Raw genomic sequence first — 16,141 nt, forward strand, 5'->3', positions numbered from 1 at the left:
TTCTTTCTCCTGATAACGACGTCCTCTTGAGTAGTCCCCGCCCGGAGATCCGAATGGGGGACTATTTTACCTCCGGAATATTTTACCCAAGAGGACGCCATCATCATTTAATCATACAGTAAAGCTGCATGTCCTCGGGAAAAATTACGGCTGTAGTTTCCCCTTGCTTTCAGCCGTTCGCAGTACCAGCACAGCAAGGCCGTTTTGGTTAATGTTACAAGGCCAGATCAGTCAATCATCCAGACTGTTGCCCCTGCAACTACTGAAAAGGCTGCTGCCCCTCTTCAGGAACCACATGTTTGTTTGGCCTCTCAACAGATACCCATCCGTTGTGGTAGCACCTACGGTACGGCCATCTGTATCGCTGAGGCACGCAAGCCTCCCCACCAACGGCAAGGTCCATGGTTCATGGGGGAAGTGACTCACCCTATATATATATATATATATATATATATATATATATATATATATATATATATCGTCAGTGGGTAAAGTCGGAAGTTCTGTGAGGCTTTTCACGGATGATGCTGTTGTGTCGAGAGAAGTCGCAACGCGAGAAAATTGTAGCTAAGTGCAGTAAGGCCGTCAGGGGATCGACGCATGGTGCACGCAATGATAATGAACTTCAACGTAAACAAGTATAATTTACTGCGAATGCATATACGAAAAGACCCTTTATTGTATGATCACAAAAATGCAGAACAATCACTGAAAGCAGTTACTTGCATAAAATAACTAGGAATATTCGCACGTAGGGAATTAAAGAAGGACGCCCGTATAAAATGAATCGCGGGTAAGGCAGATGCCAGACTGTTCGTTCGAAACTGGTAGAGGAAAAGAGACGATCCAGAGAAGAGCAGCACGTTTCGTTACAAGTGCAATTAATAAGCACGAAAGCCTCGTAGATATGTTCAGACAACTCCTGTGGCAGACGCTGCAAGAGAGGCGTTCTGCATCACGCTATCGTCAACTGTTAAAATTCCGGGAGTGTACGTTCTTAGAAAACTCAGCCACTGTACTGATTCCTCCTATGTGCCTCTCGCGAAACGAAAGAGCTTTGACTCAACGCAGATGCTTAACAATAGTTTCTCCTCCAAACTGAACACGACAGGAACTAGAAAATGAGAAATTGAGCATGGTACACAGAGTACCCTCCACCACACACCGTAAGGTGGTTCGTGGTGTAGAGATGTAGACGTAGATGTAAGAAAACTGCCTGACTAGTGCTCATAAAACCGAACCACGCCATTATCCCAAATGATTGTATATCTTTTCATTTTTTTTAATTTCAAGCTTTTGGTGGCAAAGACCATACAGCCGTCAGTAGTTACAGAAGTGTCGTATTAATACAACTGCAATGTCCCCTGTAGAACAATAAAAAGAGCTCGATGCGCAAACAAAAGGTCTTGGTGTAAAATAAATACATTAAAAGACGAACACCACACAGCTAGCAGTAGCTACAACAGTGCCAAGTTTTATATGAGTGTAATTTTCAGAATAAAACAAAGAGTGGGAAATACAAAGCTAAGTTCGTAATAAAACAAAAAACAATCACACACGAAGTTACCACCCAGGTTTCGAAATGGGTCGTTTCCATAGGAGAATGACATCCACAACAACGTATAATAGAAAGCAGGACAACGTCGTTGTTTACAAAGGTAAGTTCTAAACGCAAAGTAGAAACACGGACTTCCCAATTGTCTAAAGGAGCTGTTTCGTTGGGAGTCAAGAATCACACGACTTATACAGTAGGTCAAAGCTAGTTAGCGAGAGAATATCTATATACGAGGGTTGGAACTTTAATAGTGGCAACTATTTACTTACAGCTCGTACAAAATAGATAGGTGCTTCAAAGTTTTACTGACCTTCAATGTAGTCACCAGCGTTGTGTATAACCCGTTGCCAGCGATGTGGAAGTCGTAGAAGGTACTCTTAGCAGTGCCAGTTGTGTTGACAGTACGAGCTGCATGGTCTATTGCCCGACGAATTTGCAACAGTTCTGAAGCGAATGCCGTGTAATATTTCCTTCAGTTTAGAAATCGAGTTGAACTCACGGGGGCTTCATTTTGGGAACACAACCTACGACCAGCTTAGAGGCAGAAGTGATGACATTTTCTGTAGGACCTGACCATCATTTTGCAGTACAATGCTCAAGCACGTAGAGTGCAAGCCGTTACTGATTTATTTGACTGGTGGGGCTGCTAGGTGCTATATCACGTACTGCGTTCCCCTGACTTAGGACCTCTTGAAGGTCAGTAAAAACTTTGAAAGATGTATCTATTTTGTACGACTTGTAAATAAATAGTTGCCACGATTAAAGTTCGAAGGAAGACCCGTGGTCTAGGGGTAGCGTCTTTGATTCATAATCAAAACGTCTTCGATCGCGGGTTCGACTCCCGCCACGGCCTACATTTTGATAAATGATCAGCATTGGCAGCCGAAGACTTCCGGCATAAGAAGTCAGCCTTATTCTGCCAACGGCCTTGTCAAAGAGGGCGGAGGAGCGGATAGACGTTCAGGGCACTCTCTTGTCCTAGGGGTGGGAAATTGCCCCTAAAGGCGGAAGAATCAGCAATGATCAACGACATGAGGATGCAGAAGGCAATGGAAACCACTGCATTAAAGACACGTAACGTGTATCCACAGGACATGTGGACTGTAATTGAAGAAGTGTCATGATGATCTCTCCATTGGCAAAAGATTCCGGAATAGTCCCCCATTCGGATCTCCGGGAGGGGACTGCCAAGGGGGAGGTTACCATGAGAAAAAGACTGAATAATCAACGAAAGGATAACGTTCTACGAGTCGGGGCGTGGAATGTCAGAAGCTTGAACGTGGCAGGGAAACTAGAAAATCTGAAAAGGGAAATGCAAAGGCTCAATCTAGATATAGTAGGGGTCAGTGAAGTGAAGTGGAAGGAAGACAAGGATTTCTGGTCAGATGAGTATCGGGTAATATCAACAGCAGCAGAAAATGGTATAACAGGTGTAGGATTCGTTATGAATAGGAAGGTAGGGCAGAGGGTGTGTTACTGTGAACAGTTCAGTGACCGGGTTGTTCTAATCAGAATCGACAGCAGACCAACACCGACAACGATAGTTCAGGTATACATGCCGACGTCGCAAGCTGAAGATGAACAGATAGAGAAAGTGTATGAGGATATTGAAAGGGTAATGCAGTATGTAAAAAAAAAGCACCCCGTCTTCAGGCCACAAGTGGCCCACCAGACCGCCGTATCATCCTCAGGTGAGGATGCGGATAGGAGGGGCGTGTGGTCAGCACACCGCTCTCCCGGTCGTTGTGATGGTTTTCTTTGACCAGAGCCGCTACTATTCGGTCGAGTAGCTCCTAAATTGGCATCACGAGGCTGAGTGCACCCCGAAAAACGGCAACAGCGCATGGCGGCTGGATGGTCACCCATCCAAGTGCCGACCACGCCCGACAGCGCTTAACTTCGGTGATCTCACGGAAACCGGTGTATCCACTGCGGCACGGCCGTTGCAATGCAGTATGCAGAGGGGGACGAAAATCTAATAGTCATGGGCGACTGGAATGCAGTTGTAGGGGAAGGAATAGAAGAAAAGGTTACAGGAGAATATGGGCTTGGGACGAGGAATGAAAGAGGAGAAAGACTAATTGAGTTCTGTAACAAGTTTCAGCTAGTAATAGCGAATACCCTGTTCAAGAATCACAAGAGGAGGAGGTATACTTGGAAAAGGCCGGGAGGTACGGGAAGATTTCAGTTAGATTACATCATGGTCAGACAGAGATTCCGAAATCAGATACTGGATTGTAAGGCGTACCCAGGAGCAGATATAGACTCAGATCACAATATAGTAGTGATGAAGAGTAGGCTGAAGTTCAAGACATTAGTCAGGAAGAATCAATACGCAAAGAAGTGGGATACGGAAGTACTAAGGAATGACGAGATACGTTTGAAGTTCTCTAACGTTATAGATACAGCAATAAGGAATAGCGCAGTAGGCAGTACAGTTGAAGAGGAATGGACATCTCTAAAAAGGGCCATCACAGAAGTTGGGAAGGTAAACTTAGGTACAAAGAAGATAGCTGCGAAGAAACCATAGGTAACAGAAGAAATACTTCAGTTGATTGATGAAAGGAGGAAGTACAAACATGTTACGGGAAAAGCAGGGATACAGAAATACAAGTCGCTGAGGAATGAAATAAATAGGAAGTGCAGGGAAGCTAAGACGAAATGGCTGCAGGAAAAATGTGAAGGCATCGAAAAAGATATGATTGTTGGAAGGACAGACTCAGCATACAGGAAAGTCAAAACAACCTTTGGTGACATTAAAAGCAACGGTGGTAACATTAAGAGCGCAACGGGAATTCCACTGTTAAATGCAGAGGAGAGAGCAGATAGGTGGAAAGAATACATTGAAAGCCTCTATGAGGGTGAAGATTTGTCTGATGTGATAGAAGAAGAAACAGGAGTCGATTTAGAAGAGATAGGGGATCCAGTATTAGAATCGGAATTTAAAAGAGCTTGGGAGGACTTACGGTCAAATACGGCAGAAGGGATAGATAACATTCCATCAGAATTTCTAAAATTGTTGGGGGAAGTGGCAACAAAACGACTATTCACGTTGGTGTGTAGAATATATGAGTCTGGCAACATACCATCTGACTTTCGGAAAAGCATCATCCACACAATTGCGTAGACGGCAAGAGCTGACAAGTGCGAGAATTATCGCACAATCAGCATAACAGCTCATGCATCGAAGCTGCTTACAAGAATAATATTCAGAAGAATGGAAACGAAAATTGAGAATGCGCTAGGTGACGATCAGTTTGGCTTTAGGAAAAGTAAAGGGACGAGAGAGGCAATTCTGACGTTACGGCTAATAATAGAAGCAAGGCTAAAGAAAAATCAAGACACTTTCATAGGATTTGTCGACCTGGAAAAAGCGTTCGACAATATAAAATGGTGCAAACTGTTCGAGATTCTGAAAAAAGTAGGGGTAAGCTATAGGGAGAGACGGGTCATACACAATATGTACAACAACCAAGAGGGAATAATAAGAGTGGACGATCAAGAACGAAGTGCTCGTATTAAGAAGGGTGTAAGACAAGGCTGTAACCTTTCGCCCCTACTCTTCAATCTGTACATCGAGGAAGCAATCATGGAAATAAAAGAAAGGTTCAGGAGTGGAACTAAAATACAAGGTGAAAGGATATCAATGATACGATTCGCTGATGACATTGCTATCCTGAGTGAAAGTGAAGAAGAATTAAATGATCTGCTGAACGGAATGAACAGTCTAATGAGTACACAGTATGGTTTGAGAGTAAATCGGAGAAAGACGAAGGTAATGAGAAATAGTAGAAATGAGAACAGCGAGAAACTTAACATCAGGATTGATGGTCACGAAGTCAATGAAGTTAAGGAATTCTGCTACCTAGGCAGTAAAATAACCAATGACGGACGGAGCAAGGAGGACATCCAAAGCAGACTCGCTATGGCAAAAAAGGCATTTCTGGCCAAGAGAAGTCTACTAATATCAAATACCGGCCTTAATTTGAGGAAGAAATTTCTGAGGATGTACGTCTGGAGTACAGCATTGTATGGTAGTGAAACATGGACTGTGGGAAAACCGGAACAGAAGAGAATCGAAGCATTTGAGATGTGGTGCTATAGACGAATGCTGAAAATTAGGTGGACTGATAAGGTAAGGAACGAGGAGGTTCTACGCAGAATCGGAGAGGAAAGGAATATGTGGAAAACACTGATAAGGAGAAGGGACAGGATGATAGGACATCTGCTAAGACATGAGGGAATGACTTCCATGGTACTAGAGGGAGCTGTAGAGGGCAAAAACTGTAGAGGAAGACAGAGATTGGAATTCGTCAAGCAAATAATTGAGGACGTAGGTTGCAAGTGCTACTCTGAGATGAAGAGATTAGCACAGGAAATGAATTCGTGGCGGGCCGCATCAAACCAGTCAGTAGACTGATGACCAAAAAAAAAAAAAAAATTGTAGTTCGAACCCTCGTACATCGAACCGGTGAAGGAAAGCAGTTACGCTTATAGGGAAAAGGGAGCCCCTAGCAAACAATTTTTTTGTAGAGGACCGCCTGTGCTGGCGAGTATTTGGAAAATCCCTATTATGACGTTGTTCAGATCCGCCACCGCCGGTGCATCCTGATCGCAGAGTCCAGAAGTGATGATTTTCAAACGGTGTAAGACAGCAAGATAATACCCGTGTCCCAGCTTCATCGAGATGAGGAGGTCACATGTTTACCAAGCTTCACCGAGGCGAACCATGATCCAGACGAGAAATTCGATTGTATGGTGGGACACGTGCCATTCACAATTCCAGTCGTGTTAAGCAGCTCTCTTGGCGGTCGAGTCGAAATCCTACAAGGGATCGGTGCTGGGCAGAACTGTCCTTCAGTAGTTCTCCCCTTAGCGAGCCGGTCAACAGTTTCATAATGGAGAATACCTTGCTTCCCCTTTATCCAGAGTAAGGCGACGCCTATGCCCACGTCCGCTAGTCTGTTTTTATCTCCAAAACAACCGAGTCGTATCTGTTAGTTTGTTTATCAAACGCCGGATGTTGTAGTTTCTGCAAGACACTTTGGGAGTCCGTGAGGATCAATAAGAGCCGGAAAGTCAACGTGTCATAATAAATATCCCCCTGATGGCTACTGTCGTCGCCGTGTGGGTAGACGATTCAGGCTGCAGTGCAAACATTTGGTGTATGTCGCTAGATGGACTGAAGAAGGCGCATCATACACTGCCACAGTTTGAGGGGTGGCATGAGCCCCCTCTCATATTTCTATCTTACGATTCTCCTCTCTAGTTGCATGCGGTGGAGGGTTGATATTCCTTCACACGCGGACTTCCCATGCAGTGTCTCTCGCCACCCGGGTGGTCCAGTGACAGGCGGGCTCTTCTGACTTTGAAAGGGTAGGCCGACAGGTGTGGGGGGTCGAGTGAATGCTTTCCGGACACCGACATTGTCAGGAGACGCGCCCGCGGGAGCCGGAAGTGGCGGCTGGGCTGGAGGTTCCGTTGCTTCGCAGAAGCTTAGCGAAAACACTTTCGGGCGGGCTACCAGCGAGGCGTGGGAATGACTTATGTACCCAGGCAGCTGTGGCGGGAAAATTCCCGCGCTTTCTGCAAAATAGTAACTGTGATTGGCTTGCTCAGGGCATAGCTCCGTGACGTAGCAAAATCAGCACAGAAATTGGCGCCAAGAATCTCCATTGGTGGAATGGTAGTGCTCCGGCAATGGAGTGGAATTTCCGCCGGTTTTCGAGTTGCTGATTGGAACGTAACCACGGCCACTGTCGTGGGGGCGGGAATGTTGTGAGTTCGGCCTGTACGGGTGCTCTATGTAGTCGGCAGTCGCCTTTCGGTCGAGGACGTCGAAGCAACCAGCCAACGGCTCCGGTACGTCAGATCGTGTCCTGGCAGTCAAGAAGACAGTTGGTAATGTATGTCCACAGCACCGGCAGACAGGGATTTTCCTAGGTGATAATCAGAGCTCAGCAGAGCGCGCCTGTTCGTCTTTTTCTAACTTTGTTCTGTCTTGAGTAGCAGCAATTACTGTTGGGTTAGCTGTGTGTCTCTCTTGAGATTTGAGTGGCAAGGAATTGGCTCAACGTACCACTTCGTCTTAAACCTCACGATCTAGTTTAGGGACAACTTCACCTTTACAGTGTTTGTATGAATCTCCAATGTGAGCCAATTTGATGTATTATAAATATTTACTGTGTTTCTTTTACTATTCTGTGTTTAGTCTTAATAAATCATATTGTTATTTTGGACAGAACTTTCATTCTGTTAATCGATAGAGCAACCCTATCATTCCTCACTATGCTAATGAAACCTTTGTTTATTTAACTTATTTATCAAATTAAATTATTGCAGGTGCAAACTCTCTTCTACTCCACTGGCAGGGTTGATTAGAGTCAGTTCGCGTATTTTTTATCCTTGTGCAACAGCAAAAGTCGGAGTTAGAATAGGGGGGGGGGGGGGGCTTAGAGCATGATTTACATATGTGGATTCTAGTAGAATTTAGTGATAAATGCACTGCTAGCCCCGGCTCCTCGCAAGTTCTAGAGCTATCCATGTGGAGGCATGCGTACTGTGGCCAATGTCGGGTACGGAAGTGTTCCAAGTCGTGATTAATGTTCGTCCCGAATTAGTTTAGTGCGCGAAACTGGAAGGAGTTGATAGCGGGGAATTTAAACTGACTTGGGGGGGGGGGGGGGAGGGGGCGAAGGAGGGGGGGGGGAATGTAGGTAGTGAGTGGGTAGTATTATGATGACGACGAACGAGTCGTCGGCAATGTTGACTGGTGGCCAATGCTAAATAGAAACATATAAATCACAGCAGGTTTGTCAGTAACGTCGGTAAGGTGCTTGATGCATGGCCTGGATCAGCAACGACTAAAATAATTAGAATTCGATGGTAAAAAATAATGTATATTGTACTTAACTGGTTGTACAGGATTCTTCTTGGCTGCATAAATATAATTATAAACAGCTATTGAGGCATTGCTTAGGCCATACGTTACTAAGCGCCTTGTTAGAGGTTGCTTCCTATCAGCTGAAGGCTGTGCTACTTTACTACTTGACATCCCGAGCAAGAGTGGACGAGAGCTTCGTAGAAACTTGATACAAGCCGCGGAGCGGTGCTGGTCGCGACTCGCGGATCCAACGATACTAATACGGACCGCGGTCGATAACTGCAACTCCTAACAGGTATGGTGTCGAACGTTGATACCACAGGCAACATAGTCAGAGGCGTGGTCATATAAGGGCATATCTACATCTACATACATACTCCGCAATCCACGATACGGTGTGTGGCGGAGGGTACCTCGTACCACAACTAGCATCTTCTCTCCCTGTTCCATTCCCAAACAGAACGAGGGAAAAACTACTGCCTATATGCCTCTGTACGAGCCCTAATCTCTCTTATCTTATCTTTGTGGTCTTTCCGCGAAATATAAGTTGGCGGCAGTAAAACTGTAGTGCAGTCAGCCTCAAACGCTGGTTCTCTAAATTTGCTCAGTAGCGATTCACGAAAAGAACGCCTCCTTTCCTCCAGAGACTCCCACCCGAGTTCCTGAAGCATTTCCGTAACATTCATGTGATGATCAAACCTACCAGTAACAAATCTAGCAGCCTGCCTCTGAATTGCTTCTATGTCCTCCCTCAATCCGACCTGGTAGGGATCCCAAACGCTCGATCAGTACTCAAGAATAGGTCGTATTAGTGTTTTATAAGCGGTCTCCTTTACAGATGAACCACATCTTCCCAAAATTCTACCAATGAACCGAAGACGACTATCCGCCTTCCCCACAACTGCCATTACATGCTTGTCCCACTTCATATCGCTCTGCAACGTTACTCCCTAATATTTAACCGACGTGACTGTGTCAAGCGCTACACTACTAATGGAGTATTCAAACATTACGGGATTCTTTTTCCTATTCATCTGCATTAATTTACATTTTTCTATATTTAGAATTAGCTGCCATTCTTTACACCAATCACAAATCCTGTCCAAGTCATCTTGTATCCTCCTGCAGTCGCTCAACGACGCCACCTTCCCATACACCACAACATCATCAGCAAACAGCCGCACATTGCTATCCACCCTATCCAAAAGATCATTTATGTAGATAGAAAACAACTGCGGGACTACCACACTTCCCTGGGGCACTCCAGATGATATCCTCACCTCCGATGAACACTCACCCTCGAGGACAACGTACTGGGTTCTATGACCATGTCCCAGTTATAGGGAGAACCAACATGTGACCTCGCATTTTTCATGTGGACAAATAGCTTCAGATGTAAAGAAGTGGTTAAGTGCCACAACAGTCCTACAGCTGATCAGGGAACGTTCCCCCGATTCTCAGATCAGTAGTCTGATGCTATACCAGCATGTCACACCTACAGGAAGTAACCGAACAAGAATGTTATTAGAATAAAAATTTTCACTTCGTAGCGGAGTGAGCGCTGATATGAAACTTCCTGGCAGATTAAAAATGTAGCAAGTGAAGCTCGAGGAGTGGTCCTGAGTCGCCTATGGATCTACATCTACATCTACATACATACTCCGCAATCCACCATACGGTGCGTGGCGGTGGGTACCTCGTACCACAACTAGCGTCTTCTCTCCCTGTTCCACTCCCAAACAGAACGAGGGAAAAATTACTGCCTATATGCCTCTGTACGAGCCCTAATATCTCTTATCTTGTCTTTCTGGTCCTTCCGTGAAATATAACTTGCCGGCAGTAAAATTGTACTGCAGTCAGCCTCAATGCTGGTTCTCTAAATTTCCTCACAAGGGAACCTACCCATCGCACCCCCTTCAGATTTAGTTATAAGTTGGCACAGTGGATAGGCCTTGAAAAACTGAACACAGATCAATCGAAAAAACAGGAAGAATTTGTATGGCACTATGAAAAAAATAAGCAAAATATACAAACTGAGTAGTCCATTGGCAAGGTAAGCAACATCAAGGAGAATTTAATTTCAGGAGCGCCGTGGTCCCGTGGTTAGCGTGAGCAGCTGCGGAACGCAAGGTCATTGGTTCAAGTCTTATCCCGAGTGAATATTTTAATTTCTTTATTTTCGCAAAGTTATGATCTGTCCGTTCGTTCATTGACGTCACTGTTCACTGTAATAAGTTTAGTGACTGTGTTTTGCGACCGCACCGCAAAACCGTGCGATTGGTAGACGAAAGAACGTGCCTCTCCAATGGGAACCGAAAAAATTTGGTCGCAAGGTCATAGGTCAACCGATTCCTCCACAGGAAAACACGTCTGATATATTCTATACGACACTGGTGACGGCATGTGCGTCACATGACACGAATATGTTGTCGACCCTCCGAACTTGTACACTTGACGAATGGGTAAAAATATTCTTCTACCTTGCCCGATTTAGGTTTTCTTGTGGATGTGATAATCACTCCCAAAAAAGTGATGAAAACATAAGAGTTTGTCTCATAAACTGCAACAAATGAATGCAACAGTTTCACAGTCGCACAGTTTTGCCTGTGCTCTGTCAAAACACATGTTTTTAACGTTTTGAAATATTTCCGTGTGTAGACCGTCGCGGTGCGGTCGCAAAACACAGACACTAAACTTATTACAGTGAAAAGAGACGTCAGTCAACGAACGGACAGATCATAACTTTGGGAAAATAAAGAAGGAAAACGTTTCACGCTAGGGAAGACTTGAACCAACGACCTACCGTTCCGCAGTTGCTCACGCTAACCACGGGACCACGGCGCTCATCTACATCTACATCTACATCTACATCCATACTGCGCAAGCCACCTGAAGGTGTGTGGCGGAGGGTACCTTGAGTACATCTATCGGTTCTCCATTCTATTCCAGTCTCGTTTTGTTCGCGGAAAGAAGGATTGTCGGTATGCCTCTGTGTGGGCTCTAATCTCTCTGATTTTATCCTCATGGTCTCTTCGCAAGATATACGTAGGAGGGAGCAATATACTGCTTGACTCCTCGGTGAAGGTAAGTTCTCGAAACTTCAATAAAAGCCCGTACCGAGCTACTGAGCGTCTCTCCTGTAGTTTACCTATCATCTCCGTAACGCTTTCGCGATTACTAAATGATCCTGTAAAGAAGCGCGCTGCTCTCCGTTGGATCTTCTCTATCTCTTCCATCAAACCTATCTGGTACGGATCCCACACTGCTGAGCAGTATTCAAGCAGTGGGCGAACAAGCGTACTGTAACCTACTTCCTTTGTTTTCGGATTGCATTTCCTTAGGATTCTTCCAATGAATCTCAGTCCGGCATCTGCTTTACCGACGATCAACTTTGTATGATCATTCCATTTTAAATCACTCCTAATGCGTACTCCCAGATAATTTATGGAATTAACTGCTTCCAGTTGCTGACCTGCTATATTGTAGCTAAATGATAAGGGATCTTTCTTTCTATGTATTCGCAGCACATTACATTTGTCTACATTGAGATTCAATTGCCATTTCCTGCACCATGCGTCAATTCGCTGCAGATCCTCCTGCATTCCAGTACAATTTTCCATTGTTACAACCTCTCGATATGCCACAGCACCATCTGGAAAAAGCCTCAGTGAACTACCGATGTCATCCACAAGGTCATTTATGTATATTGTGAATAGCAACGGTCCTACGACACTCCCCTGCGGCACACCTGGAATCACTCTTACTTCGGAAGACTTCTCTCCATTGAGAATGACATGCTGCGTTCTGCTCCTGGGCTAACACTGTCCTTGATGTTGCCTATCTTGCGCATGGACTACTCAGTTTCTATATTTTGCTTATTTTTTTTCATAGTTCCACACAACTTCTTCCTGTTTTCTCGATTGATCTGTGTTCAGTTTTTGAAGGCCTATCCACTGTGCCAACTTCTAACTAAATCTGACAAGGGAACCTCCCCATCGCACCCCCCTCAGATTTAGTTATGAGTTGGCACAGTGGATAGGCCTTGAAAAACTAAACACAGATCAATCGAGAAAACAGGAGGAAGTTGTGTGGAACTATGAGAAAATAAGCAAAATATACAAACTGAGTAGTCCATGTGCAACATGGGCAACAACAAGGAAAAAGCAAGCTCAGTAGTGCCGTGGCCTGTGGGTAGCGTGAGCAGCGGCGGAAGGGGAGGTCCTTTGTTGAAGCCTTCCATCGGGTGAAAAGTTTAACTTTTTACTTTCGGTTTATGTGACAAACGCTTGTGTTTTCATCACTTTTTTGGGAGTGATTATCACATCCACAAGAAAACCTAAATCGGGCAAGGTAGAAGAATATTTTTACCTATTGGCCAAGTGTACAAGTTAGGTGGGTCGACAACGTATTCCTGTTATGTGACGCACATGCCGTCACCAGTGTCGTATAGAATATATCAGACGTGTTTTCCTGTGGAGGAATCGGTTGACCTATGACCTTGCGATCAAATGTTTTCGGCTCCCATTGGAGAGGCACGTCCTTTCGTCTACTAATCGCACGGTTTTGCGGTGCGGTCGCAAAACACAGACACTAAACTTATTACAGTGAACAGAGACGCCAATGAACGAACCGACAGATCATAACTTTGCGAAAATAAAGAAAGTAAACTTTTCACTTGAGGGAAGACTTGAACCAAGGACCTCTCATTCCGCAGCTGCTCACTCTACCGACGGGACCACGACGCTACTGAGCTTGCAATATCCTTGAAGTTGCCTATCTTGGACATGAACTACTCAGTTTGTATATTTTGCTTTTTTTTTTATAGTTCCACACAACTTCTTCCTGTTTTTTCGATTGATCTGTGTTCAGTTGTTCATGGCCTATCCACTGTGCCAAGTTATAACTAAATCTGAGGGGGGTGCAATGGGGAGGTTCCCTTGTCAGTAGCGATTCACGAAAAGAACGCCTCCTTTCCTCCAGAGACTCCCACCCGAGTGGGAGCTGGATAGCTCAGCTGGTAGAGAAGTTGCCTAGGAAAATGTAAAGGTCCCGAATTTGAATATTGGTCCACGACACGAATCTGCCAGGAAGCTAACACTGTCCTTGATGCTGCCTATCTTGCGCATGGACTATTCATTTTGTATATTTTGCTTATTTTTTCATAATTCCACACAACTTCTTCCTGTTTCCTCGATTGATCTGTGTTCAGTTTTTCAAGGCCTATCCACTGGGCCAACTTATAACTAAATCTGAGGGGGGTGCGATGGGGAGGTTCCCTTGCCAGTAGCGATTCACGAATAAAACGCCTCCTTTCCTCCGGAGACTTCCACCCGAGTGGGAGCTGGATAGCTCAGCTGGTAGAGAAGTTGCCTAGGTAAAAGTAAAGGTCCCGAGTTCGAATCTTGGTCCAGGTCACGAATCTGGCAGGAAGTTTCAAAACTGTTCTTGTTCTCCACCTTCTTCGCTCGACACTGCTCAGCTTTCCTCGGTATCTTTCTTCTGTTTCCCCCGGCCCTGCTTCGTGGCCCTGTCAGTACCTCTGGGGCGCACGGCTCCAGCCCCCTCTCCCAGCCGGTCCAGTGCGCGCCTCTCTCGGACAGGCCAGCCCAGCCGGCTGCGCTGCGCCAGTTTCTGGCGCGCCGGTCACACGCGGCGCCTCCGCTGTTTTTCACGCACAGAGAGCGCGGGTCGTGCGGACGGACGCACTGCGCGCAAACAGCCACCCCGCCCCGCCCGCTGATTGTACAAACAGCGCCGCCTCAATGGAATTATTCGCGCCGCCAACTCTGCCAAGGGAGGAGGACTCCGGCCGGACTGCCGGCCTGGACTGGACTGGACTGGACTGGACAGAGCCGAACACAGCAGAGCCCAACTGCGCTGGACGGGCGTGAGCGCTGCTGGCCGGGGAGACCGGGTCCGCCCGCCGCCTGGCCCGCGCAAATTAACTTCTGATCTACGCTAAACCAGTAATCGACTCTAATGACAATTACGTGCGTCACAGTGAATTTACTTCGTTGTGTTTTTTAATTAAAACGTGTTATCTCCCATTTTATTCCCAGCCGGAAGATGGAAGATAAAAACATGTTGCCGCGATAGAATCAGGATCAGAGGTTGCAGGCTGTATTTCAGTCAGGTGTTAATTGTCTGTAGAAGACACTGAAGGGTAGCATTCATCTCACGCTAGATGAGGAGAACCCTAAGTCATAATGACGTAACGCTACGTCATCCTGACGTAAATAACCTAAATCGACTAAATGAATACGTATATCGCTCTTTGCAGTTGTACCGATAACGTCAAAGCTAAATGTAAATACATGTGTACAAACGAAGTGGCGGGAGTTGTGTGATATGCTCATCCCAGCTGAATGAATTGTTAAATGTAGTCCCAACACTTTGCGATGTTTCAATGTATTTTTGAACATAATGTCTGAGCGAAGGAGCCATAACGAAATAAAAAAAAAAAGGTTGTCATACTTTTTAAATCGTGTGGACAGGAAAGTGAAGTAATTAATTATTAAGCTGCAATCCAAAGAATGTGGGATGTTATTGTGTGTTTCATGAACGTAACCAATATCTGAATGAGGGAATCATAACCATAACGAAAGTTAAAAAAGGGTCTAGTCATGTTTTCAATCCGATTAATATTGAATAAATCATGTGGATAAAAACGTTGAAATAGGAAAAAATTAAAGTGTTTCGTATTTTTATAAAATCCAATGAATTGTACATAATTCATGTGGGTAGAAACGTTAAACTGAGAAATTGAAGTGGTTCTGAAGATAATTCCGAATGTTTCTAGAAACATTAAACCAACTAGTTCCATTTAGTTTTGCCTTCGTGTTGTAAATCAACTAAGAAAGATAGTGAAATCTTTCAGACTATCTTCATGGATCTGCTCGAAAGTTCTCTCATCTCCGTTAGAGCCCATGTTCAGAACGACGTACACGCTAGCAATACCGGACAATAGGACAATGAAAGCACGTAAACAAATAACAATGCAGTTTCAAGAAGCACACGACAGTCGATATATACAGAAAGAACACAACAGTTCATAGGACAACTAGTGAACCTCATGATGACGCGTGCCTACGTCACTATGACGTAGGGTTCTCCTCACCTAGAGTGAGATGAATGCTACCCGAGACTGAATCACTCAGAAGGAACAACACAACTTGCACGCTAGCCTGGTTCCCTTCACCCTAGCAATACCAACACATTTTCTGTAACATGTGTCACCAAGAGGGAGACGAGGAGGTGGTGACTACTTTGTCCCCCAACACAAAAAGATTAATTTCGCTGATCGTGTTTAACTTCCATTAACAATATACTTATTAAATAGGTACTGATGGATAAGTAGGGGATATAACCTGAAAATATCATTTTTCATTATGTTTACATCGAGTGGCGGGGTACTATATGACCACTATGAAATTTTTTTTAAAATACTGATTTCATTAACTGTGAAACAACCCCTTAGAAAAATTTATAAATGACTGCTGGAAAACCTCTACGTTATTTGATTTTCAAACAGCTGAGCAAAACTGAACCTACTCAGACATTTCTCTCTTTACTTATTCTGATCAACACTAAACTGACAGACAGTTTTAGCGCAACGCAGTCTGACTTTCAATAATCCCTACAAAAGAATGGCCCTGACTAACAATAACCTATACCATTCATGAATCACTTACTTCACAAAAATC

General features: G+C 44.8%; 1 protein-coding gene across 1 annotated transcript in view; it reads left to right on the forward strand.

The window, feature by feature from the left end:
* The window catches only part of LOC126234846 (testis-specific gene A8 protein-like), a 146,352-nt gene extending 132,023 nt beyond the window's left edge, over positions 1 to 14,329 (forward strand). The window contains exon 2 of the mRNA XM_049943587.1: positions 14,039 to 14,329. Within this exon, the coding sequence (XP_049799544.1) occupies positions 14,039 to 14,329 (291 nt within the window). The remainder of the gene's footprint in view (positions 1 to 14,038) is intronic.
* Positions 14,330 to 16,141: the final 1,812 nt, after the last annotated feature.

Source organism: Schistocerca nitens, chromosome 2, assembly GCF_023898315.1.
Source record: "Schistocerca nitens isolate TAMUIC-IGC-003100 chromosome 2, iqSchNite1.1, whole genome shotgun sequence".
Classification (NCBI taxonomy): Eukaryota; Metazoa; Arthropoda; class Insecta; order Orthoptera; family Acrididae; genus Schistocerca; species Schistocerca nitens.